Source organism: Ostrinia nubilalis, chromosome 12 (genome assembly GCF_963855985.1).
Source record: "Ostrinia nubilalis chromosome 12, ilOstNubi1.1, whole genome shotgun sequence".
Lineage (NCBI taxonomy): Eukaryota > Metazoa > Arthropoda > Insecta > Lepidoptera > Crambidae > Ostrinia > Ostrinia nubilalis.
Window position 1 is genome coordinate 4,579,905 of NC_087099.1, and position 27,236 is coordinate 4,607,140.

At 35.1% G+C, this 27,236-nt stretch overlaps 1 protein-coding gene across 1 annotated transcript in view; it reads right to left on the reverse strand.

Annotated features, from left to right (window-relative positions):
• Window positions 1-27,236, reverse strand: part of LOC135076658 (uncharacterized) — a 102,023-nt gene that overhangs the window by 35,019 nt on the left and 39,768 nt on the right. Inside the window, exon 4 of the mRNA XM_063971077.1 lies at window positions 2,471-2,618. Within this exon, the coding sequence (XP_063827147.1) occupies window positions 2,471-2,618 (148 nt within the window). The remainder of the gene's footprint in view (window positions 1-2,470; window positions 2,619-27,236) is intronic.

The window sequence follows — 27,236 nt, forward strand, 5'->3', positions numbered from 1 at the left end:
CTCTTAGAAAAATGCAAATCTATCCTACTTTGTAAGCTTGTAGAGCTTTGCAAGCTATGCTTGCAACTTTGTTGTATGTTTCATATTATCATAGAAATGTAGTATCTAAGATCAATATTTAAGCTTTAGTCCGACACATGGATGAATTTTAGAGACGGAAATTATTATTTCCTTATTAGGAAGGCATCTTGATCGTTACAATTAAGAAACGAAGAAACGTTTTTTCTTGTGTGTAATAATAACTTAGCATTTCCACAAATAATGGTCTAAAAATCCATCCTGATTATCGTAACTGTAATAATCAAACATGTGACACTTTAATATTTCGTAGGAAATCATACAAGGGTCAACATAAGCTAGTTAATTATAACTCGACCTATGCTGGTTTATTGTTGTTAGCTTTGTCAGCTTAAGCTGCACAGGCAATTTGACAGGGGTCAAGTTATGCTGTTTAATGGTTAAGCTCCGTGGGACCTCGTGGTGCTTATGATTAACAGCTTGTTAATAAAACTGAATGAATGAACTTTAATCCATATTATATGGTTAATATTATACAGATATTTTAATGTACGGACGACGACACATAAAGGTGAATACTGTGGCATCTTATGTTCTTGAGATAGATAATATTCTATTTTGCAACAAAACTGTATAATTGCATGTGCTTGTGACTGTAAAATTGGGAAAGCGAAATCATTTAAAAGAAAATGCTCTACTAATTCAACAATGTCTAGTTTATTATGTTTATCTATCACATAATAGAAGTTACAGTGCAGTTATAAGTGCATTCTTCCGTAAACGTTGCATAAACTAACCCATTGAATAATTTAAAAAGAAAATCATGCAAATAAGTGTTAACTTTACACGTCAATATTTTCTCTCATAGATAGATACATCTCACTCATTTGACTGCAAAATAACACAAATTTCAAGTAAATAAGACTTTACAATGGTTTAGACTTAGAGTGATGCGCCTTAGATAGTACAGATTTACACGATCCTTGAGTAAAAACTGAAAAGGTCACATCGTGCAACATCTAAAAGGAACCCCGCTATTAAAATTTAAAGTACTTTAAAACGACCCACTGGTATATTTTTATCCCAATATCGCCGTTACTTTCCAATTATCGTCGTGTCAAATGACAAAACACACCGGTTTGGATTCCTGAGAGTGTGGAATTCCAAAAAGTATCACTATGGACCTTAGCTTACTATAATGCTATTGTGGAAACATTTTGTCACGCAGGTGCGAAACATAGAAGCGTGCATGTATGGCTGGAATGTTACTATATTAAAGTATTCGTATGAGATACTAGAGACCGTTGTTATGATGATTTATTGTTTTATTGTATATCTTTGTTTATGCACTTACACAATTTTAGGTAGAGTTAGTCATTGGGAACTTGAGATTGGTGTCATTTTGTTTTATTGCTGTTTCATGTTAATTTGATGGGGAAATGCCATAAACCTTCATGTTAGTGGAAAGGTTTAATATAAGACTCATAGTTAAAATGACAAATTATAGGTAGATACAATGGGATAAAGGTGCGAGTATTAAGACGAACAAGTACAGTCAAGTAGTGTTGCCTAAATGTCGATAATATACTTCGACAACTTTTAAAGGAAATCAATATAGCACATAGCATAAATATTGGCAGCATCTTAAGAGTAAAATCTTTTTAAAAACGATGCTGTTTACAAGTTAGTGTCAAAGTTATGTGATTAAATACTTGTTTAAGCGACATTGTAACGACTTTTTATCTCAAAAATGCGTCAACCTGTCAGCGACTTTCGTTTGTAGAGTGCTTTAGCTTAACACACCTGCACCTTAACAACAAGTTCTTTGCGGCGGTTATCTTAACAGTAACTTTAAAATTCGGGTTATATTACATTAAAACAATGTGTGTTTAACCACAACTGGGTCGCGCAGTATTAACAATCGCACGTACCTATCCGTCATAATTGTGAGTGAAACCCCAACAATTATACACAGTAAGCACATATTAGCAACGCTCTGAATGCGTAGCGCTGCGCGGGCGCAGAAGCTAGCGTTTTCTTTGTAGGCCATTTGGTTTTCACTTAAAATATTGTATTAATATTAATAATTCACAACGAGAGTGATAGCTTATAATTTAGTTCTTATTGTGCCGAAATCAGCCAACCCAAAAGCTGGCCGAAATCAAGCCGGCAGAACCTTGTTATGTTGTTAGTGCGCTAATGATATTGATCGTTTCAATAAAATATTTTAAGTAATAATGCTTTTCATACCGCAGAGGTTTTTGGTCAACTAGACAAAGAAGAAAGTTTTTTTACAATTGATAAAAATTAGTAAAAATATCGTTTGACATACTAACGAAACTTAGGTTTTTCTTACAAGCTCGATCCTTCATAGGACATAGTTATCAAGGAGAGCCTTATTCGTCAGCCCAACCTTAAATCCTTATTCCACTATCAGTTTGTAAAAACTTACCCTTAGATGAAACGATCCCCTCGAAGGGATGTGAGAACGTTAAGTGTACATCCATGTGGTCCTTCCCGCACATCACTTCTAGAGACTGTATGACCGGCATCCCGTCCGGCCGCTCCATCGGCCATAGCTCCCCCGCTCTCGCTCTTGACTGAAACAGAAATTGGGAAATAAGTCTCAATGAATCTAGAGGTAAGGGGAAGAAAAAGTAACAACCACCTTTCAGCCCAGTCCAACACAATAGGGATGATGACTGGGTAATGAAATCCAAATTCTATTTAGTCCGTCAGACAGATAATTAGAAAATATTAGACTCATATTTTTTAATTTTTTCCATAATATTACAGTATTATATTGAGTTGAAATGTCGCGTGACGTCACTTTTGAGTAAAAAATTCTACTCAAGCGTGACGTATCGCGCCATTTCAACTCGATGTAGCACTGTTACTAATTATGAAAGAAAATAAAAAATATGAGTCTAATATTTTCTAATTGTCTGTCTGACGGACAAATAATTGAAATTTTGTCATCTAGCCTATTATAACGTTAATTTAAAGATACATTTTGGCGGTATTTTAAGGCGTAAGTGATCGGTGAATCCTAGGGGATATTTGATTAAAAAAGAGGCTGACAAAGGTGATTTGAGTTTCTTCCGCCACTTCTTCTCAGCACCGGCACATATTATGTTGTCTTAAAGTGGTGGTAGGGCAAGCTATTTGGGACGTGTATAAGCACCCTGGAAAGGGTACAGAATATAAAACTTTGACTTTGACTTTGGAGGCTAATTGGCCTTATAACGCTGCCACATTAAAAAACTTTAGTGTTCGTTAAAAAATCTATTTGCCCTTTTTTAACGAGCTTCAGAAAAGGGGTATACCAATTCAACTGCTTGTTAGTGATAACGATTAAACGGTGAATTTGAGATATACGAGTACATACCAAAAAATGCATTTTCTTGCCTCATAATCAAAATCAATAAAAAAGAAGTGTCAATATTTGAGAAAATCACAGCGAAAAAAAAAACGTTTAATTCAAAAATCGATTCCGGATCTGCCGCAGAACAAACTGGGTCAGTGAGGCTTATAAACAATTATTTATTATTATGTATTGGTATTGTATTTGTCCGAAACGCTTGATTGACCTCCAATTATTTCGATATGCGTGTAAAAGGCAATTAAGAGTGTACGAATAATGATGGAAATTATTCTTTAAACTGAATCTGGGTTAAGTTTTTTGTTTTATTGAGTGTTTAGATCATGTTGAGAAATATTATATTAGTTATTTAGCAAATATATTACAGGGTTAACGCACTGTGAATATTTATGTTATTATTTTTAATGGAAGATTGCCTATTAAGCAAATGTGTAAGTCATTACAAGAGTTAAACTCATGTTTTTAAAATCTCGTTAAATCATTAATCAGTCCTATATTAGTTAGTAATACTTAGTCTTTACGAGGGAAATCTAAGTCTTAAGCTAATTCAAATTCTCGAGAAATATGTCTCTAGGGTTGCAATAGCTACCGCACGATGAGATAAAGTATGCAATATTGGCCCAACAATAATTCAAGTTGTTATGTCAGCCTTTCAAATAAATAAATGATTTCATCTAAGTCCATACATCCCAAATGCTACACAGTTGTCAGAAAACAACCTCAACCTACCCTTAGTGATGGCTACACGATTGCCAGTTGATGCTATCAACTCTTCCTTTAGACTTCCTTTGTATTGCTTAGCAAATGGTTGGTACAAAATCGTCTAACAACTCAATAATGCAGCGCACTATTTACCTAAGAGTCACGGCATTTTTTCGCAGTTGCGTCTTATTTGCGCGCAGTGTAAAGGGCTAACTCAAATAATAGTGATCCTTTCGTACCCAATTTTGAAGTTTTGTCGACACTCGATATCATAAGAAAGGGGTATCTGCACATCACTAACGTAACGACAGGTTGCGGTGAGCGGGAACAGTGTAAACATAATAAACTGGTAACGCATAATTTTTGAACGGAACGTTTACACCAAAATTGGATGATTGGCAAAACGCTGCACGCTTGTTTGCACAGAGTAAGTAACGATTCAGAAGATGAATTCTCTGTTTTGCGCGAAAAGACAAATATTTTTAACCGGTCGGTGAAAGGAAAATAGTTTTTTACTCGTTTTACTGATTCTTATGTGACAGTCACAGTGCTCATTCATCGATAAATTAAAACATTCTACGAGTACAACATCTCGAAGAAAATCTAGCTGCTGCGTAAAATTATTCTCGTGTTGTTTATGTAAATAAAACAATAGGCATATTTATAGCTAGCTTTAGCCCGCGGCTTATCCTGTGTAGCTTTTAAAGCCTATGTAACTACTTACAGGAATAATGGAGCTTACTAATGATGACAGAATTTTCTAAGCCGGTTCAGTAGTTCCAAAGATTATTTCCTACAAACAAACTCTCAAACTTTACCTCTTAGATTAAAGATAGATTAGATAGATTGAGTATGCAACGAATGTCACTTAAAACTAATAATTTTAGCATGTCATCTCTATAATTGGGTGATCTGTGTCAAGAGCGATTTGATGAGTCGCCAGCGCACGTTCCGGGAACGACGCGGGCGCATTGCGTTCCCACGCGCGAAAGAGGAATGCGCGAAACGAGACAAACATACGCAAAACTGCACAAGCAAGACAGGGACAACAACACCCAGTTTTGTACAATCCCCGTAATTTACATTTTTGTGTGCAAAAACATTTCAGAGGGTCCGCGCCGTACGCCCGATTCGACATCGCATGAATATTTTTTACCGATATCTTTATCAGGCTTTCGTGATTGCTTTTGTAATTTTCAAAGCAAGCATAAATTAATTGTGTTTTTTCTTCGCATATTTTGGGGAAATGCCTGAGATTCTTTTGGATTGTTTTGCTACAGCTACATGTAAGATTTTTGGTCACCCGAACCGAAATTTCAGTCCACCTAACGAATATGTTTGGAACATCACTTTAAATGTATAATTACAATTTAAAGAATCATAGGTACATTAACAGATTTAATGTAAAGCTAATCGATTTATCGGAGAACATCGCATCGTTCTAAATCTTGATAATCCCAGTAGCAGTGAAAGTGTAGATTTATCATAAATTTCTCCATAGACATGGGAAAATGTATCACAATAATGCTCCATCCACGGCTTCATTTGTTTGAAGCATGCAAACTTAATTAACATCAGAAGTCAATCTATTAGCGCTTCAATTAAGTGCATGGGAATTTTTAAGGTATTCACTGGTTAATAAATAACATTTACAATCAATGTCGCTATTATAAAGATGTAAATGAACAAAACGTTGACAGGTCTGAGATTTTTTTAGAATTTGATAGACAATTATCTATGCTTCAAAACTAAGTAGGTATAGGTAGGTACCTACTGATAAAGTGTCAGAAGCAAAGTCTATTGCTTGCCGTTTCAACCATCTCAGGGCAAAAACAGTCCAGCTTTGGTGAATTAAAAAAAGGACACAATTACAACTATTACAAGCTAATGAAGCTTATTCATCATCATCATCATCATTATCTCAGCCATAGGACGTCCACTGCTGAACATGGGCCTCCCCCAATGCTTTCCATGTTACCCGGTTGGCAGCGGCCTGCATCCAGCGCTTTCCTGCTACCTTCATGATGTCGTCGGTCCACCTTGTGGGTGAACGTCGCACGCTGCTTATTAACTAAGAAATAAATTATAGTAACAGCAGAAGCAGAAAATTCTTAACTTCCAGCTAATTTTGCCATCGGCAACTTTTATAAAAAGATCACCGGCTGGCTCGCAGTTATTTGATTCCTAGTCAATTATGTTTAAATACGTCTATAATAACATAAATACTGACAAATAGCCACCAAGGAGTCGATAATAGCCGCGGTCCAGATAATAATGAAATTACACGGGATATAATTGCGTTCGTATCTGGAAAGTGGGGCGAGCGCGGCAAACCGTAGCTCTGTGATCACCGCACACATTACTGCGCCGTGTGTTCACACAAGTGTATTGTTTTACGCTAGAACAGTAGCGGGTGATAGAATTCTGCTGAAGATACACGAATAACTGCCAAAAAAAACAGCAAACGTGTAACGTCAATTCTCATAACAAAATTGAACGTTTACTACGAGTATATGTCGATGTTGGATTTATAGGATGTTAAAAGTGATACTTAACTGCTATAAACGACGATATAACGACGTAATAAGGACATGCAACTCTTAGGCTGAGTCATCTTACTTTAACTTTGACAAACGTCAAAAATCTGTCGAAGTCCATACTAAAAGCACCGGTTATTGTTATAGTTACGGTCAAAGTAAGATGGTGCAACCCAGCCTTAGCTTTACTGTTTATATTATTGAAACTGATGATGTATAAAACAATATTGATACAAGTAAACAAATAAAAAAACCGAAGTATTTTTTTTTTCATTCAAACATGAACCAAGGAGTTTGGACCTTGTAACTTCAAAGTCATAGAAAACAGCTCTACTAGCATGTAGACTAGCCCTTAAAACAGATCTCATCGAACAAAGCCGATTGACCGAGAAATCAAATCGGAATGATGATTAGAAGCAATTTGCTCATCGACGTTATTTCACGCAGTTAAGACATTAAGTGGGATACTGAAAATGTTGCTACAACGCAATCAGTGTAATTAGGTGATAAAGATGTGAATAACAGAGCATTTAAACTTGCTATCTTAAAAAATTGACTTTATGTTTCTAAATTTTTTTAGATCAACTCGAAATGTGCCTTTGTTACTTGAAGCACAGTGTGTGTGAGGTTTTCTACATAAACAGGAGAGTTAAAGGTAAATAGAAACTTGCAAAAGGGTAAAAGACACAAATTACATTTTAATTGAAAATACGAACATATGATTACGTTTAAATTATGTACCTACACGATCAGTTAAGAAATTGTATTAATCTATCCTAAACATTAATATCCTGTCATCTTAATTAAGTCGTAATTGAGATGGAGACCATTATTTTAGTTTCTTTTTCACAATCATCCAGCTAGTTATACGCTAGATAACTGTCGGAGATAGGACAATTTTCATCCTTCAAAGAATAATAAAATACATTTTAAAATATATTAAACGCAATAAAAGGGAATAAAGAGCCTCGTTCCATCACGCGGTTAATAACGCCCTAGAGATATGATTACGTATCCTTTGGGATAACAACCAGTTACGGGGCATTATAACGGAATACTTTCGGTTCATTATTTTTATTCAAACGAGAATACAAGACTTTCTAACTGGATATTGAGACCTTTTAACGGAAAGATGAAAGGATCGAATTCCTGATTTGTAGTTAAAAATGTAGAGTCAACGTAGATGTCACTAAACGTGTACTGCGTTTAATCTGATCATAGCATAGTTTAAGAGGTACGTAGAGCTCTTATATCAAGCACTTAAGCTAACCAATTGACTTAAATTTAAGCAAAAGAAAAAAGAAGAAAGAATATATACAAGAATATGACAAGTTTGTCATTGTACCAAAGTTGCGTCAGTGTCACGTCACGAAATAAATCACGATTACTCAAATGTAGGGCTATTAAATTGTTTTAAATTAACTTCTAATAAAATGGCTACCACAAAATCAACGGTGCCACACGCAATAACAATATGACCACTCGCCACACATTAGTGGGTGATTTTTTCTGGTAATTTCTAGTGCTAAGCGTTGGTTGGGTATTCTCGCGCATGCGACGACATCACGCACTTTTGTAGTGATGTAACGTTGGCGTATCGAGTTCGAAATAAAAATCAGGACATTAATCACTCAACTGCGGTGTACGAAGAGCTGTGCAGTTATTGGTCAGGAGAAAAGCAATTACATAATCTCGTAGCACAGTAAAAAAATCTTTCAGATTCGGAAAATTATTTCACTGACCTCTGACTAATAAATTGATGGGAGACGTGGAAAACCAGTTGCGAAAAACATTTTATGTGCAGTCAAACTCTACATACTATACTAACACAAAAAATAATGTTTCTACTGCTTGATGCATCTTATTCGCTAACGACGAGTGTCCACACGTCACTAGTTCATGACTAACGCGGTAACGAATCATTGGTGCGCGCGACGCGTGCCTCTCGTCATTACTATAACGACGTACTTGTATAGAAAATAATACAGTAATAACACCAGCTGTTCGTATATCTACAGTTATTACACCAGGAGATGTTCTTCATTACGTGTGGTTTCTAAGTTTCACTCACCTGAATATAGCTGGAAAATGTATCACGCTTTTCAGTTACGCATACGTGTTTGACCGCGATCAGTTTAATAAATATGAGTACACTAGCGGCCGCCCGCGACTTCGTACGCGTGGATCCCGTTTTATCCCCTTTAAATTTTTCCTGAATTTTCTTTGCTATAAACCTCACGGAGCCCGAGACCTTTCCAACGAATGCAAAACCGTGGAAATCGGTTCGTGCGTTCTGGAGTTATAGCGTCAGGGAGGAAAACCCGACTTATTTTTATATAGTAGATTAACATCTGGACTAAAACAACCCTAGTGTTGATTTCAAGCCAGGTGAGGTATGATTGAAGACAAAAACCTATAGAAAAGTAATAAATCACGATTATCTTCGATGAGATAAGCAAGAAATTAAAACATCCTGAGATCAATAAAATTCATGTTATATCAAAGGAATTTTAACTGGATATACCTAATCTATCAAGTCTCTTATAACTTATGCAAATCTCCCATAGCTCGTACTTTTCAGTGCAAAGGGTCATACTGAGGCAAAGCATTAACTTCCTGATTATTTTTCATGGTAATCTTTCTCATTACTCAGCTTTCATATACTTGATAGGGATATTAAAATAACTTGAATATGAATGCGTTTGAACAACGCCTATAATAGGAAACATAAATAAGCCTTTCAACGACAATAGCTCTGACAAATTATGGTTACCATAAAACAAGTATTATCTGCATATTTAAATAAAGTATGACAATCATATGCATTGATAATGATGGAGTCTGAATTTTCATCAGGAAATGTGCCAACATACATTCTTTAGGTCCGATTATTTTAGAATAATAATTCCCTTCTATTTACAGGAACATTAAATTGTTCCTGATGACTCACACAACAAATCCTTAATTTTTTTTATCACTGAAAGCAAACATGCGAAACTAATGAACGACTACTATTAACTTGGGGCAAAACCCTAAAGTCAAACAGGATCTGCCATAGGCGCCTGAAATGGCTCAATTGTTTCAGAATTTTCTTCTAAACATCCACCTCGTGTAATGTTTTCAAAAATTAGGCTAGAAAAAACAATGCAGGTATTGAAAATTGCCATCATTGTCCACTTGAATCCGCGAAACCTGGACTAGAATGTGCTTTGACAACACCGCGCCCTAACATCATCTGTTTGTACGCTCACCAATAAAATGCACTTTCACACTTTCATTCATGTTAACATTACTCATAAACCATTACCGTACGGTTTCATTGACGACATCGACGCCCGCGCGTGCGCACACAATGTAACCTCTGTCATTGTCGTAGATAGTAACAAAGTGCGTGTGTTTGTTTGATATGCATCTTTACGGTACTCAATGGATACTGATAGTAACGTATTGAATGGAGCGATGACATACGCAATGACGTTTTATTATGTGTTAGGCTGTAAAGCTTTTACATTGTATGATTGTATCTTCTCCCTAAAACCTGTTGGTAAAACAATTTTAACATACATTTTGTTATTACTTTATTTGGCGTTTAATTTTATTCTATGACCGTTTATTTTCATCTTATGTTTATAAGGGCTGATTTTTTAATCGTCAAATAACTTTTAACTGGTAAATAAACTTGTCATTTTGACATATTTCCCATACTGAAACTGTCAATGTGCCAAACTTATTCTTCAGATAAAAGTTATCCAACGATTGAAAAATCAGCTCTAAGTCTTTACTTAAACGTAGGTAAAACTTGTTTCAAGTCACGTGTGTAAATAAAAACCAACTCATCAAAAAGCTAACAGTCCATAATTTGTTTAACATAAAGGATAATGAATACGACTATTTATATCAATTCCTTTCTAAAGACATAAAATGAAGTCACGAGGAAATGTTTGCATTTCTTAAGAAAGCGCATGAATCACTTGGGTGAGATCTCTACATCTTGAGTATGCAACGCAAGAATTTGAGGAATTCCAATTTCCGGAAGTAAACAAGAAGTTGGACGGTTTATGTATTTGTAATAGCAGTGGCGTAATTAAATTGCCCTACAGCAACCGTTTTACAATCAATAGCTTCAAAACGAGTATCTTTAACGATAGTTTGATTAAGTTAGTTAAAGACGCTTTAATTTTATCAAAACACAGTCTGCTCAGTCATACAAATCTCTAATGACCAGTCATCATTTTAAACTTTTTCTCCTTCTGTCTTTACGTCATCAATATCAAAAAAAAACTTGCCATTTTCGCATCTTGATCTGAATTATCTAAATCGGATCCGATACTATTAAATCAATAACGACATCATTTGCGTTATCATCGTTAGCATCGGAATGTTATATTTATCAACAAACTAATATTAGAACAGATATCCTATCACGATTGAGAATCTGAACATCTTCTGTCCATATAACGGTGATGGACAGTCTGCCATAGCAACCGCCTAAATGTCACCGACGACTTTCGTTCGCACACGCACGGTATGACTGTGGTATGACGCATTAAAACCGGCCAAGTGCGAGTCGGACTCGCGCACCGAGGGTTCCGTACCATTGATTTATGAAATTAAAATTATCATTTTTTATTTAAGTTATTAGTATGAAAGATTACGCGGTAATAAGCTGTTTACGATTTACGAGGTATTAAAAAAAAACTACTTACTAGATCTCGTTCAAAACAATTTTCGTTGGTAGTTTTTATAGTAATGTACATCATATGTTTTTTTTAGATTTTTCATTTTCTTATTTTAGAAGTTAGAGGGGGGCGGACCAACTTTTTTCCACTTTGGAAGTGTTTGTCACGCAAACTATTCGGTTTAAAAAAAAAATGTTTTAGAAACCTCGATATCATTTTTGAAGACCTATCTATAGATACTCCACACGTATGTGTTTGATGAAAAAAAATTGTTTTGAGTTTCAGTTCTAAGTATGGGGAGCCCCCAATATTTATTATTATTTTCTTATTTTTGCATCAAAATCTTAATGCGGTTCACAGAATACATCTACTTACCAAGTTTCAACAGTATAGCTCTTTAGTTTCGGAAAAAAATGGCTGTGACATACGGACGGACAGACGGACGGACGGACAGACAGACAGACAGACATGACGAATCTATAAGGGTTCCGTTTTTTGCCATTTGGCTACGGAAGGATTACTAATGTTTGGCCAAAAAACGTTTCCCAAATTATCACATCGCAAACAACGTATCGCAAATTTTCATTTGGCAAATTCTCATTTGGCAAAGCAACTTATTGCAAACTTTTAATTCGCAAATGTTGTTTTTGGCATATTATTGTTTAGCATATAATATGGGATATAATATTTGGCAACATAAAACATTTACTATATAAACATTTGCCAAGTAAAATTTGGCCAAATGATAATTTGACCAAATGAATTAGTTGCGAAAAGTACAGTTGCTAAAAGTTCATTTGGGAAATGAAACTTTGGCGATAAGTTGTTTGCGAAGTGAAATTTGGCGAAAAGTAATTTGGCCAAACGGAAGGATACCGGCTACGGAACCCTAAAAACGCGTCCATCGAGTTATTGACTCCCCGGTCTGACAGGATCGGACGAGATGTGACCAAACACTGTCTACGGCTTGACGTAAGATGCCATTTTAGATGCGGTTTTTCAAATTGTCTTGATAAGAAGGGACTCGACGCTGAGTTGTTATAGCTTCTCTGTGTTTTTGCTTTTAAGTCGTTCATTCGTTATTAATTCTTATGGGGTATAGTGATTTGGAAATTGAACTTTGGGACAAATTAGATGGGCAGTAATGAAGAAGGAATACTGTAAACTCAAATCGTATTTATACTGTGCGCTTAAACTGGATTGTCCAGTAAAAAATATGATGTCGTGTTTCGAAAAGCTCATCAATCTTTCAATCAAAGCTGAAAAAGAATTACTAAAACTGGCACGATAAATTTCGTCTTTATTTCTTTTATTTTAAGTTGAAAAACAGGATTAATTAACTTTAAAAATTACGTCAATAATCGTCAACTCATTCGATATTTCAATTAATATCAGCCTTAATTTCGGATTTGCACATTACAGTCACACTTTCGAATCTGAACTGACACAAAATACGGAATGTCATGTCATGCTTACACACTGGAGTACAGTTTTTGCGTCCGAATCAATTAACTACCTACACATTGGATGTTATTATGGTAAGTATTTATCCACTGTAGGTAAGTGGTCGTTCTCTAAACAATTGCGGTGCCACTCCTTGCTACCTTATATGACTAATGATACAGGGAGTGCCATTGTCATGAATGCGAAATTATATTTCGATGCGATATCTCGAAAGCATTATCTTCTATTCTATTCTTCTCTCATTTTGATAGTGTTTTATACTCGTATCTGCAACATTAATCTTGAACGAGGAAAGATTTTTCTACCGTTGTTGATAGAGTCTACTCGTACATTGTGACTCAGGTCAACACAAAATTCAAGCTTTATAAGCTACCGTAGGTGGCATGGCTCAATCAAACCAGCTAGTGTAACCTGCCAAGTATAGAATATTTTTTCACAGAGGAAAACTGACACATGTGTACATACTAATGCTGAAACTTATAGTCAAAACATTGAATAATCATTTAACATCAAAGTATACACACACCAAACTCAGTCATTCCATTTCATTTCCTCTAATGATAGCCTTGATTTAATTTTCCTTCAATCGGAGAAGAAACTATGCAAGTCACTCTTGAGTTAAATTGCATCATTTTTCCTCCTTTCATTCAGATCCAAAATTTCCAGCTAACTCATACAAGTTCACAGAGTTGACTGGCGAATACGGCCACACAACACGTGTGCTTCAAGTTTTTTGGCACATGTCGTCAGCGAACAGGGCGTACTAACCGAGTTGGAGGTTCAATGCCACCGTCGCCAGGTGGACTGGGCCACGGAATATAGAGCGTGTTGAAGCCGCATGGGCAACTATGGTGGCTATAACACCAATCGGAGATAGTAGTCTGGTAGACTAGACAAGGCTTTACAGAATTAAAGAGGAATGTAGAGATCACAGACAGCCACATATTTTTAAACATCTGGTTTGTTTAGAAATAAAATATAGCTTTTCAGTTTAGACTTACGCCCGTATTCACAAACGATGCTTGCTTGAATGAAGCAGCAATCGAACGCACAGCGTTGAATAGAGCTCTGTGATTGGTTCGTGTGTCATCCTGTGGGTCCACACGCACTGTGAGACCTCATAGTAATGTTTGTGAATACGAGCGTTATAATGTATGTATGTATACGTTGATTTGAAAAATCTCCAACCAAATAATAAGTACGCGTTAATGACTGAAAAAATACTAGTCGTGTTTGTTTGATTTACTCGTTCGAAAAACTTTATAAAACTTCAAAAACACCTTTTAACTTTCTATAACAACCTACATTTACTTTAGCATTTAACCTGATATTTCAAAGCGGCTGACCATGTTCCTGTGACGTGTATCGCTTGTTCGATTCCAGTAACATGGAACAGAGATCCTTCAAGTATTTATCTACACCATGGATAGAGGATGTCATAGAATTGACTTCAGAGTATATGACCCATAAGATATCGCTAACGCTGATGAGTGACGATTTCTATTATCCGGTGACTATTAATTTGACTTCAACGAATCGAAAATAGTATTATATTCGTAGTAATCAGCACTGTATTTGTCACTGAAAATACTAACTGCTGCAAAACATCTGAAAAATTATTTCATTTTTACAATGCTTCGAAAATAGGTACATCTCTTTCAATGTTCTTTTTCGCTCTGCACAAGTATATCAATGTTATATTTTATACCCTATTATTATCACTGTAAGGATTACCTTACTCCATGATCCACAAAAACTATGGCGTGTTATGGCGACCATGTCTCATCCAGTCGTTACGACTCCACGCCTCTTTCCTAATGATAATGATAGCTTTACCAACGTCGGCCTCAAATAGTCATGTCATTTTCTCACCGCATTAATTGAATACATGATACGTAATTATTGTACACGGAAAAAAACGCATGTCCAAACCGACATTAGTTGGTGTTAACTTGTCGAGCACGGATCATGGTGGACACCTGTAATATACCTACGTAATGGTATAAGATCATACTATACAACAAGTATATAGGCTGAATGAAAGTATTTTGGCCTATGACCCTGCTATTTGGTATGTGAAAATTTGAGGAAATTTCATTCTTACAATGATACTAATATTAATGAAATTTTTGTACAAATTAACAGTGACTGCAAACTATGCAAATATGTACTATGGAAAATTGCGTCAGCTATGCGAACTTAAACTAACTCAGCTTAGCTCTTGGTCTGCAAATGGCATTTATATTTGAAGTATGTAAACTTACAGAAATCTACCATGACATTAGGTACTGTACCTACTGCTGTAAGCTGGAAACATTGAATTTTCGGATAGATCCAGTTTATTCTGTAACCTATTTTATTGATACAGTTTGATAGAGTTCATGAAGCACTTTAAGGATCAATTTAACTAATTTTTTGATATCTTGTATAGTTTATAAATAATCGAGTGAGATCACATATCGTTTCCACCCTGTATAATCTATACCTTTCATCAGGATTACTCATACGTTGATGTTCGATATAAGACCTCGCTTTGACGAGAGCACGCGCGATCCAAATAATTGGTATGATTAAGATTTGTGTTCGAAGAACAATAGGATGATTGTATCTTTTTGAATGGCCGAAGCTACCGGCCTGAGCTTTGTAGTTCGAATGGGATTAAGATATCAGCGTGCATATCTACACTGATGCTTAATCACAAGTCGGTCTTTTATACTGTTATTTTGGATCACATTAAAGTTGTGAACAAATTCTCCATTTGGTATTATTAAGTCGTTTGTTTTTAGCAGTTATTACAAAAAAAAGTTTCATCTAAAATGGTATTTTACGAGCTCAAAACTGTTAAAAAAATTAATGTTAGTTTTGATGACTTTCATGCCATGTTTGTGATCAAACTTATACTATACTTGCGACAAGATCTACTTTGTTTGACCTGTCGCCACTTTAATTTATTTCGCCTCTACACACACAGTAAACTGACCAGAAAAATAATTAATTAAATGAAACAAGGGTCATAAGCCCGCTATAAAACCATAATTCTCATAAAACCGCACCATGAACGATTAAGTGCCACTTAAAATACTATAAACTGGCGTAGTATTTGATCTAACAACGGCTGGAAAACTCCACAACACATAAAAATAATTACGACATTTACAAAGGGTTACTGCGGCTATTTCTTTTACTAATTTGGCGAAAGTCATTTGGACGTAAACATTATGAATTAATTATACTTTAAAATGTGCCTTTCTACCATTGACCTAGATATTTGGATGATGAAAACTGTATATTCTTGCTGTCAGAGCCCTAAGCGTATTATTTGTAGCCTCAACATATAATTTGTTTATTATTGTTCTATTCCTTCTACTTATTGTCGAGTGATCAATAGCACTTATCTGCGTAGCATAGACCGGATCAATTGTCTGTCCATCATTGTTTTGAAGTTTGACGATATAATCTTTGAATCGAGGAAAATGTTTTATACCTTGATAATTCCAAGTTAAAGGTTAACGTCTTTATGAAACATACAAACGGCTTTTTGAATAAATATTAAAAAGGAATAGACTTCTACGGAATCGATTTGGGGTCTTAAACGCTTTAAGTACGCTGCAAGCTTTTTACCACCAATCTTTTTGATTTCGTGATTTCGAATCATGAATAAAAACATCGCCTAGACCTATCCTAATGCACACCAGAGTTTCCTATGATTCATCGTGGAACCTGTCTTCTCTGGCCGAGAATTTATTACCGAAAGAAAACCATGAATTACAAGAATTACGAACTCGTGAAGCTGTCAGAAATGGTCACAACAATATTGAGTACCTATCAAGTTCCATGAAAGGCACTTTCATCGCCCAATAAAATACACTTCCATTTTCAACTAACAATTTTCTTCACACGAATATTGGATATTATCGAAAACATTCCATTACGTACACGAAAACCTTACAAACGAAGCCGCGGGCACAGACTACTTGCGTGTTACAACTTACAAATTACACGTTAATGCTCGAACATCTGTCTTATCGCCGTATTACACTTAGTAAATTGGAGCCTTAGGTATCTATGAGTGAGTATTATTATGAAGGTGTGCTCAAGCAATCTTGTGTTGTGCCCGTGCGCAGCAACAGATGTTATTTAATAGACATCTGTTGGTCATTTTATAAATCACGCGTTACAACATCGAATCAAATGTTACATTGTACAAAAACGGTATTTTCGCGCTTGTTACTTTATTCTCGTTATTATTTTGAAACTTATCGAGATGTAACTAAAACTGTATTTTGAACACAGTTTTCAACAATAATAAGTTACTTTAGGGTGTGAATTGGTGCTATGATAGTAATAAAAGATGTGTCAATGGAAAATTATAGGTTGACCGTGACGAAGCACAAGTTAGATACGTATTAAAAAGTTGAAAGGAGATGATACCCATGATAGATGACATGAGTTGTAGAAAGCATTGATGATTAAATTTTATATTTTAAAGTTACTTAGAAAGTCAGTAACTATATTAGTAGGAATAAAACTAGTTACATTGCGAGATATCTATTTCAAAAACTTTAAAATTTTACAGTCAACTTAATCGCACTAAATTATTATCGCAAGCGTTCAGAATAGTAATTAATGAGAGTATAGTTCAGATTACGTATAATTAAGCTACTACGAGTACAATCCAACTATTACATTAACCCCAAACTATTTGCATTTAATTAGACCAAAAGTATGTATAGCATTAATTATTGAGACAATAATTACATGCATGTATAAAAGGTTATTATTTATCTGACGGTAAATGGTACGATTATCATCTAAAAGTCGCCGATCCGAATTTAATTACAAATGCCCACGCGCTCTGAAATTAATTACACCACACGTTACAATTCTAATTAAAAGAATACATTTGGCCAAAAGAAAAAATATGTTAACTAAATTAGTTTGCGGTCATCTTAAGAGTCCCACGTGTGTGGCTTCTACATATATCTTCTTAAAGACTTATAAGAGCTGTCCATTCACAAATACATTAAACAAATCTAAATGTAACATGCGAAACAAAATGTGATAAACGATAATTTTATGACAGGTAAAGTTAAAGAAATTCTTGAAAGAAACAGTCATTCATCTATAAAATAAAAATTATACGTAACTTTAAAATACTTACTTTGTTTTTATGGCATGAAACTTTAATTTACACTCAATTCTTACAGACTACAGTACCATGAATTGCAAAGTTTGCATTTTGCAAAAAAGCGTTTTATTCTAGTTAATCAATACAGATTCTTCATTTCAATTCCGTTACAATGATTGTTTATAACTCCAGTTTACGTGCGAGCCTTAACGACTACAATGTGTTCAGATGGGCAATTAGGCGGCTATATCCGAGCTCAGTGATCAAATATGGAAATTGGGTAACGTTAATACTACATCTTTCGTACCCCGAGGGATGTAGCGGGCGTTATGCCCAAACTAAATGTTGGGACACATACGAGTAACGGGACACGCCTCTCACTTACTGAATTTGGTACCCAGGTATCAGTCTTAGCGCACCTTTAGGATCTGTTAATTGAAATACAAAGAAAAATGTATACATTATGTAATCGAGAAGACTGTCAATACGTTTATGCAAACTGAAGACATCAAAAGGTAAATACATAAATTAATATGATTTACGATTTCAGAGTTAAGAGGCTGCTGTCGCCCGTATTCACAAACATTACTGTGAGGTCTCACAGTGCGCGTGAACACACAGGGTGACACACGAACTAATCACAGAGCTCTATTTAACGCTGTGCGTTCGATTTAAGCATGCATCGTTTGTGAATGAGGGCGTTAGACTCTTAACTTTGGGGACAACATACCTAGAACAATTTGTAAATTGAACATTTACTGCATGATAGAATTTAATCGGACGAAATAAAATTTTTATAACATTAAAATTCCAACGGACTTCTTACTAAAAATGTGCCTGCCGACCGTTTTTTAACCATGAACATAAAAATATCGTCTATAAACTTAGCAGTTAAAGAATGCCGACTCCTCCACCGCAGACCCGCGCTATTTTAATTGACTGCAAACAAGCTACTGATTATTATAATATTATCTCCGATCGGATAAAACTGGGCGATCTGCTTACCTTCACACCACACGCTAGATACCATAAACAAGATAAGCTGAATAAGCGAATCGGCTTTGCGTTAACACCATTTGAAGCATTAATTTATTTGCAGTTCACAATCTTGATAATTTTCGCCGTGCACAGATTGAAATTTATGTTGCTAATTATTTCCGAATAATAAGCAATAAATTGCTCCCGATGATTTTATTGATACGTAATAAGATGAGATATTGAATGGACACACGAATGGAGAGTTGACACGTACTTTTTAAAGCAAAGATATAAAACAAATTGTAACAAAAAGATTGATCGTTGATCTATTTTGACAAATGCTGTTGTAGTATTTTATTACAAACCTGGTGATAAACTTTAGCTTTTTCTACAGTTAATAATTCTTGTTTCTTCAAAATTAATTTCTGAAATCGAGATTTCAGCTGTGATTTTAACCAATTAACTTCACTTAAAACTCTTTCGATTCGAATAAAAAGATGCTTCATTCGATCTATCACATTCGCATTCAGTTAGAATAAACATGGAAATCAGACTGGGTCTAAGTACGTTTTATTTAGATAAATTACTCGCGATACCTTCAAGCGGCGTGTGGACAACTAGCTTAACAGGTGTGCCGATAGAATCTATGGACATTGGTTCTCAAAGGTGTAGCACCGCCCACTAATAAATAAGCTCTAGGTTAAACATACTTAAGCACAACAATATAGATAAGAAGGTAAGTACAGTCAGAGTCAAACAGTACGCGACACCCAAAGTGGCCAAAAAGTTGGCAACCTTATTCCAATAGTAACAAAGACTTGTTCAAACTTATTGGCTACTTTGAGTGTCACTGCTGTACTAAACAGATTATGAACCGTCAACATAACTACATTAAACTTTTTTATTGTAAAATAATTACATATTAAACGTACACTTATACATAAACACTCTACATAAACAAGCTACCAGTTACCAGTACCCTACCTAAATACGTATAGAGTTCATAATATTGTCATGGGTTATTTTAATTTTTTAGAAATTTAAAATCCTGCTACCTAATTCTCTCCATATATTTTAACAGCAGATCGTCATTTTACAGCGTTCTAAATTCATACCCCATAATAATCTAACCAGAGAATCAAGAGATTTTAAATAAAATTACAACGAAAAAAATGGCCGCTGACCTTAAACGCTTTGAAAACCTCTGCCTCAAAAGGAAAGCATAAACAAGACAAACAATTACATTAAACTAGAAACTTTATCGCATAAAGTGCGGAGTCACTTGCTCCCAAGTTAACACCTAGACGGTAACGTGAAAAGAACATGATTGTGCAAAAAATACAAACAAGATTTTTATGACCCCTTTGTGTCATGTCATCTCTTTGTAATTGTGTTTGTTGAACTTACTTTTTTAGAGCATGGAGATTATAGGTAACGAAAACGGTACAATTCTTCTTAATTAGGCTTATTTTATTTGATGTAACGTATGATATGTCCTTTAGTATCGAAAGTGAACCAACTGGCATAATGTTTACTTGAAAGGATTAAAAGGAATTTAAAAAAATCTTTAAAAAAATAACAAATTACCTACCAGTAACTTCAAAAAACATTCGCCAACAGATCAGTATTGATAAATGAGTTTCCATAATCATGGTCAAAGTCAAATTAAGTATTATTTAAGAAACAGAGTAGAGATAAAAACAAATAAATACATTAAAGATATTGTGCAGTGCGGTGCAGCAACCCAGCATTGAATTAATAATTTAAATGAAAAATCCAATAATTGAAATGACTTCGTCAATTTTGAAACGTACTATGAAAGATGATTAAGTCATGCGTTATTGATGGTCGACGCAGCCATCACCGCAAGTCATCAAGACCGCGCCCGCGCATCGTGTGTTTGTGTTTACCAGTAATTAAACCGCGTAAGCCGCCCCGATGCAAATCAGATCTTCGCAAACCGGATTGATATTACTTTCGATGGCTGAAACCGAACCGATGCGTCGATGCATTGTCGAAGTGTTCCGACCGTTAGCATTCCACGACAAGGCGTCATGATGATATCTGAATATTCATCAGAATCCGTCGATGGGCAAATTTGAGACCGTTACGAATCCAACATTCGTATCACGTAAACACGCGACGTATCTTATTGTCGGCTAGAACAAATCCTGCTGCATTATTCATGCGGAATGCACAGCAAATTGCAGTCCTGCTGCATTCGAAAACTACAAACTTGTGACCTTGAAGCGAAATGTGCTAACAACCGGTGATTCTGAAGATATACGGTGATGGAAAGTTCAAAAGGCTGAGAGCCTGATGCAAAGTGAGTTTCTAAGTACATTTACACATTCAGTACCGTATTGATTCAGGGAGTAAATTGTTGGATATAAATTCGTAGTATTGTTAACGTCACTCAGTGCCACAAATTGGAATAGATATATGGTAATGCCAGCTTCTCTCTGCATTATGCAGTCTCGGTTGATATCATCTGTGTTTTATCTGCGGAATAAGCGCTAGTGTACGCATTCTGAATTCCGATGAGCCGACTAAAGTAGCGCTGTCTTATAGCTTACTTGATACAGTTTTCAGTGGAGCAGCTACAGGTATGTGCTGCGAATTTTAAATGACTTATTCAGCATTCAATAGGTACTACTAAAAATCTTTGTAGAAACCGTAATACGTTGGATAGACATATTGGTAATCATGTAATATCTTCAAATAGTAGGCATGATAAAATTCTATTACAACGATTTATTGTGATAAAACTATTTACGAATAAATTATCTTCATATTATTTTACTTTGCGAACAAATACGAGTAATTCTTTATTCATAACACAACTGACGACAGCATCGCTATTCACTTATCTAATTTATGGGCTTATATTGAGAAATCTCGTTCAAAAATTCAGTAAAATCTCATCAGCTCAAAAAGCGGAGACAAACCTTCAACGTAGCTCTTAAAATCTATAACCACTTAACATCAGGTGCGATTGTGGTCAAATACCTGCCTTGTTATGCATAAAAATAAAAAAATAGCTGCAGCAATAAGATTTAGGTAGCCTTTTTGAGATAACTGCACCATCCATCAATCCACGCAGCCCGGACTAGCTGACTAGACCGACAAATCTTACAATCCTCTAGACTGTCACTGTACAAATCTTGCAATCCGGCTAGGAAGTCACGTCGCTGCCGATTAGTCGGAAGCCTCTGGAATTCCAAACTCGGCCGCTGTAATTAGTCAGAGATAATTGAGTCGATGGTACGTGGCACACACAATGGGTCACATGTTGCCGCTTCGCACGACCATAAAGAGGAGAGATGAGCCAGCCCATTTAGCATACGAAACTAAGAGATACGGAACGCGTTATTCAAAATTAAGGAAGGTTTTTTAGATCGCATGAGGTATTTGCAAATTAATGAGAAAAAAGAACGAATATCTCCCAAGACAAGCCGTAATATTTGACTCCTCTTAACTCTTTCAAAAAGATTTTTATCCAGCTCTATTTCAAACTCATGAGACATCCTTGACGGTAGACAGCAATTTTGTTCACCGTTTGTTTTTATTTTTGTATTAGTTAAGGTATACAAGTGTAAATGTTAATGTATGTTTTAAGTTCAATAAATTATTTGTATTTTCGAAGTCGATCGTCGAATTATAGTCTATCCAATATAGCTTGATTAGAATGACAGCTGTCATCAAAAGTAACGACATAACTTTGTAGTAGCGATCAATGAGAGCTAAATATTGACGGACAAGAAATAATTCATGTCTGACCTACAAACAATATTTTCGACGACAGTGCTTCCAATAAAAATGATAATTTCGTTGAAATGCAGCGTTAAATTACACCAATAAGTGGTAATTCGAAATTATAAAAATCAAGCTAGAGTATTAACGACGTCTCTACAAGGTTATCTCGAGTTACAAAAATGTTAGTGTTGGGACATATCGACAAATGTCATATTAAATTAAAACTATTTTTTAAACATATTTAACAAATTTTTTTCTAACTAATTTTTTAACATATTTAAGTCAAGTTGTACGTTTTTCTAAATGTTCACTATTAAAAACCAAAAAACATTTCATTCTTAAATAATCAAACATCGGAAATCAATCACCGGTAATTTTTTGGGTATTCATAGCACCGTTGCTCTAGAAGAGATGCCCACCGCCCTCTAGCGAGAGGAAAAAACCACTGAAGAACACTGATGATAATGACTACGACTTAGGTTGTACACCCTTGACATGAATTTTAAATTTTACTGTCTTTAAATTTAAATCATAATTGTCATTTTTATGAATAAAGATATATGAAGAAAAATTGGGTGCATTTTTTCATATCATTTTTTCGAAAACTTATCGATACATCTATGTGAACCGTACGAAACATACCCATCACTAGTCACATTCGTTTGACAGCCGTCATTCTAATCAAGCTATATTGGATAGACTATAGCATTATTTATGGTCAAGTTTGGATTGGGTTAAAGTTACACCAATACGCATGAAATAATATTTTAAGCATAACTGGTAACAAACTCATGCAACATCCAACGTTCGTTTAGGACGATCGATTCAGGACTTTATTCAGTCATGTTTGGATTGGGATAGGTCAATTACAAGAAATAGAATGAGTATGTTAATTCTAATCCAAACTTAATGAGCTGGCTGATCTCTTTACCCTCTGTTCATCGCCGGCTTCGCACGGTTTCACAAGCCATTACCTGTTCACAGGACGTGTGTAAGTAGTGGACTGCAGTAAAAGCCTCAGGGCTGCTTGCTGGGTGGTACCGTACTTGAGGAAATGGACATCTAAGCCCGCGTTGTACAGTCGATAGCAAAGATATACTTTGTTGTTGGAAAATCACTTTTATTACAAAAACTTATGACTATAGTGTAATGCCTGAGGTGCCATCGTCTCTACATGAATTGTGGTTTCCTTCAATACGCATCAGTAAATTTTTTGGTTGCAGTGTTTAGAAGAATTAGTCTTTAAGACTACCATTGTCACCAACCGGTCATTGTAAAAAACATTGGGGGAGGCCTATGTTCAGCAGTGGACGTCCTATGGCTGAAATGATGATGATGAGTCTTTAAGATTAGTTTATAGATAAAATTAAAATAAATCGCTTGTTTATACCCACAACTCAGTATTTATGTGGACTTATAGAATCTTTGAAAGACTGGTAGAAACCGAATATGCTTTTACCATAGTAGCAAGCCCTAAGAATATGAGTACTAACCAACTAACGCACTAACAAAAGTAATTTTCCAGCTAATTTCACTGCATCACAAATTGGTATATCCAAAGACTGTTATAGAGCATTGTTAAGGGGTCAAGGGTGAATAGGGGTCGTGTAATCTGACCCCAATCCCTCAAATTGATACCATACTGGAGGATTGTTTTATCAGCGACCTTTGGGGTTAATTAGAAGCGGTACAAACGCTGTATTCCGTGACCGGTGTTGTATTATTCAAGATTATCGTGTTATCTGAATCCACTATCACTGAGCGTATGAAGCACATTTGAATTTTTAGGCATTTAAACTGAATTTATCATAAGCTTTTTATCATAATCGTCAACATTTCACATTGTATAGTTTTGTATGCTGTTACTGGGAAGATGATTAAAAACTGTTTCATTTTCTTTCAAATACTTAACCCTCCGTGTACGAGGTGACTAAAAGTTACGTCCCGTACCAGGTGGGGTATGACACACCCCAATATACAAATTGATAAAATTTTCATTCAACATTTTTTTAGGTGGAATTTAATATTTGGGTAGTTCTACTCACGGTGGAATTATTTAGGACCATAAAATGAATCTCCAGTTTTTGTTAGTAATCAGTATAAACAGTGACTAAAGACCGAGAATATACTACAACATATCCAATTTTTAACGGGCCAGACAAAATTATGATAAATATTGATTTTATAGCGGTTTTTCTATTTTCGATGGACAGGGAAGTGAGAACATATACAGGATAGTGAAAATTTAACTGAAAGATGCATTTGAGTTTATAGTCTTTATTCTAAAAATAATAAAAAATACTTTTATGTGCATTATAAAGGTCCACTGTCAATTGAACATGGAACTCATTTAGGTTGCTTCTTTTTCCGTCACCTGATCTCTTTGACTTTTCCCTACTATTCGTATCTCCTTCTATTATCTTCCTCTTCTTTCCTCGACGCTTTTCTTTGACTGGAAACAATTCGTTAGTATCTATTTTCGGCATCTCCAGCAATCCATCAGGATCATCAATGTTCATTCAGTCCCAGTACACTCGTAAGGTCAACCAAGTCTGATGAATCAAAATACTGGTGTAGCAGGCATTACTGGTCTCAGTTTCAGAATCAGTTTAAGCGTCATCAACATTTGCTTTCATGGAAGAATATTTTACGATGCCTATTTGGAAGTGCTCGCACACGTTACTGCAAAAACAGATAAAAGTTTGTATAGAGTCAAGCAAGTCAAAATGGAGTATCCAGTTTCAATGGAGTGTATGCATTTGCCTGCACTTAGTGTATTTGTAAAATGCCTTTATATGGCAGTAAGTTTTGCTGGTTAGTCGATATTAACTTTTCCATTTTCTTCGTAAACCCAGGGAAATGATACACAGGGAAGTGAGATTTTTGATGTATTTTGCCAAAATCATGAATTATATAAACTTCATATCAAATTTAATATTATCAGTTAATGGACGCAAGCGAGTTTGACAATATTGTTTCATAATTGCCCTAAAATAATATAAAATACTGTTATAAATACGTAACAGATGAGTGAGAAGTTGTCTGGCCCAGACACGACAGACGATGATTACAGCGTAGCTGCGTCTAACTGACTGACGATTTGGGCGAAATAAACGTTTCACTAGGCGAACTTAACTGCATACTTAAATACATAAGAACGACAACGTGGCTTACCCTTTGTTTTGTTACAGATTTTAACGTGTTTATAGGTGGCAGGGAAGTGATACTTAATTCGTGTCGCCTTTGTTCAGCAATCAAAAAATTATGTAAATAGGGAATTCAAACATAATCCATATAGGTTAAATGAAAGATACACTAATGGTTACTTTCAATACAATGTTATTTTTGACTAATTATATTTTTATATATTTTTTATTGTGATTTACATCATAAATTCTGGAATGACACCCCACAGGGAAATGAGAATTTTTCCCATTTGAAGCCATTTTTGTCTGGGATGTTTTTATTAAAACGTGTTGAAATTCAGTGACCAAGTACTATGTGAGTTAAACTTTATTAATACCCTAAAACGAGAACTATTAATTGGTAATTTAAGGAGCTGCAAGTTGAGCCCCGTAAAATTCCCTGATTTGTAGAACTACCCATTTAATATTGATTATTTACGTATGCTATATAGGTTTAAGAAATGCTCTGAGCTGAAAATATGTATTATAACATTTTTATCATAATAAAACAAAAAGACACAATTTCCGTTGTTCTTGTAATTTAGGAATCAGTTTCCTATGTATTATTTTTAATTAGTGCCTTTAATTATGACAACCGTTTTTATTTAACAAAGTACAAGTATTTACTTATAATTTAAAAGTAAATAAAAAACTGGAAGGGTATAAATTTGTTTTGATCATCGGTTTTCAATATACCACAATTCTGATGAAAGAAAATGAGTATGCTCAATGCATAAAATGGGAGCGTAACAATTTTATTTATTTATAAAATATGTTATTCCATTTCAGTAGCCCATAAATTGTATCACCAAGTATAAATTGTAGCCCATAAGTGTATGTTCACATACATCTTCGGATCACAGTACTAAACTTCCAGATTCGCACTAAAAGTCATCTCATTTGACTAAAAGTGCTTGAAAATTTCAGATACCGTAAAAATCGCGAAAAATAATATTTGTATTGAATTTTATTCAATTGACAAAGCTAAAAATATATAATTTACACCAAAACTGTTAGATTTTTTTAAAAAGTTTTTAACAACGTCCCGTACCAGGTGGGGTGTGTGACACCCACACGCACTTTAAAGGCATGTAACTCAGTTGGTAGTCACCGCTGGACTGATTTTGCAACGGTAATCGAAGCAGCAGTGTCATAATTCCAGCTACTGAGAATTTCAAATTCAGCACTTGCAAATTTTTAAAATTGTGGCTATTTTTAAAGGACTGGGGTGTGTCACACCCCACCTCGTAAAGCGAGGGTTAAACACAAATAACATTATTTTTGTTTAGTTAGCTGAAAATTGGTACGAATATACCGAATGTACGAACAAATCAATGTCATAGTTAAAAAAAATTTAAACTTTGACATTAGATTTTTTTTAGCATATGTTGGATCGATGGGGACTTT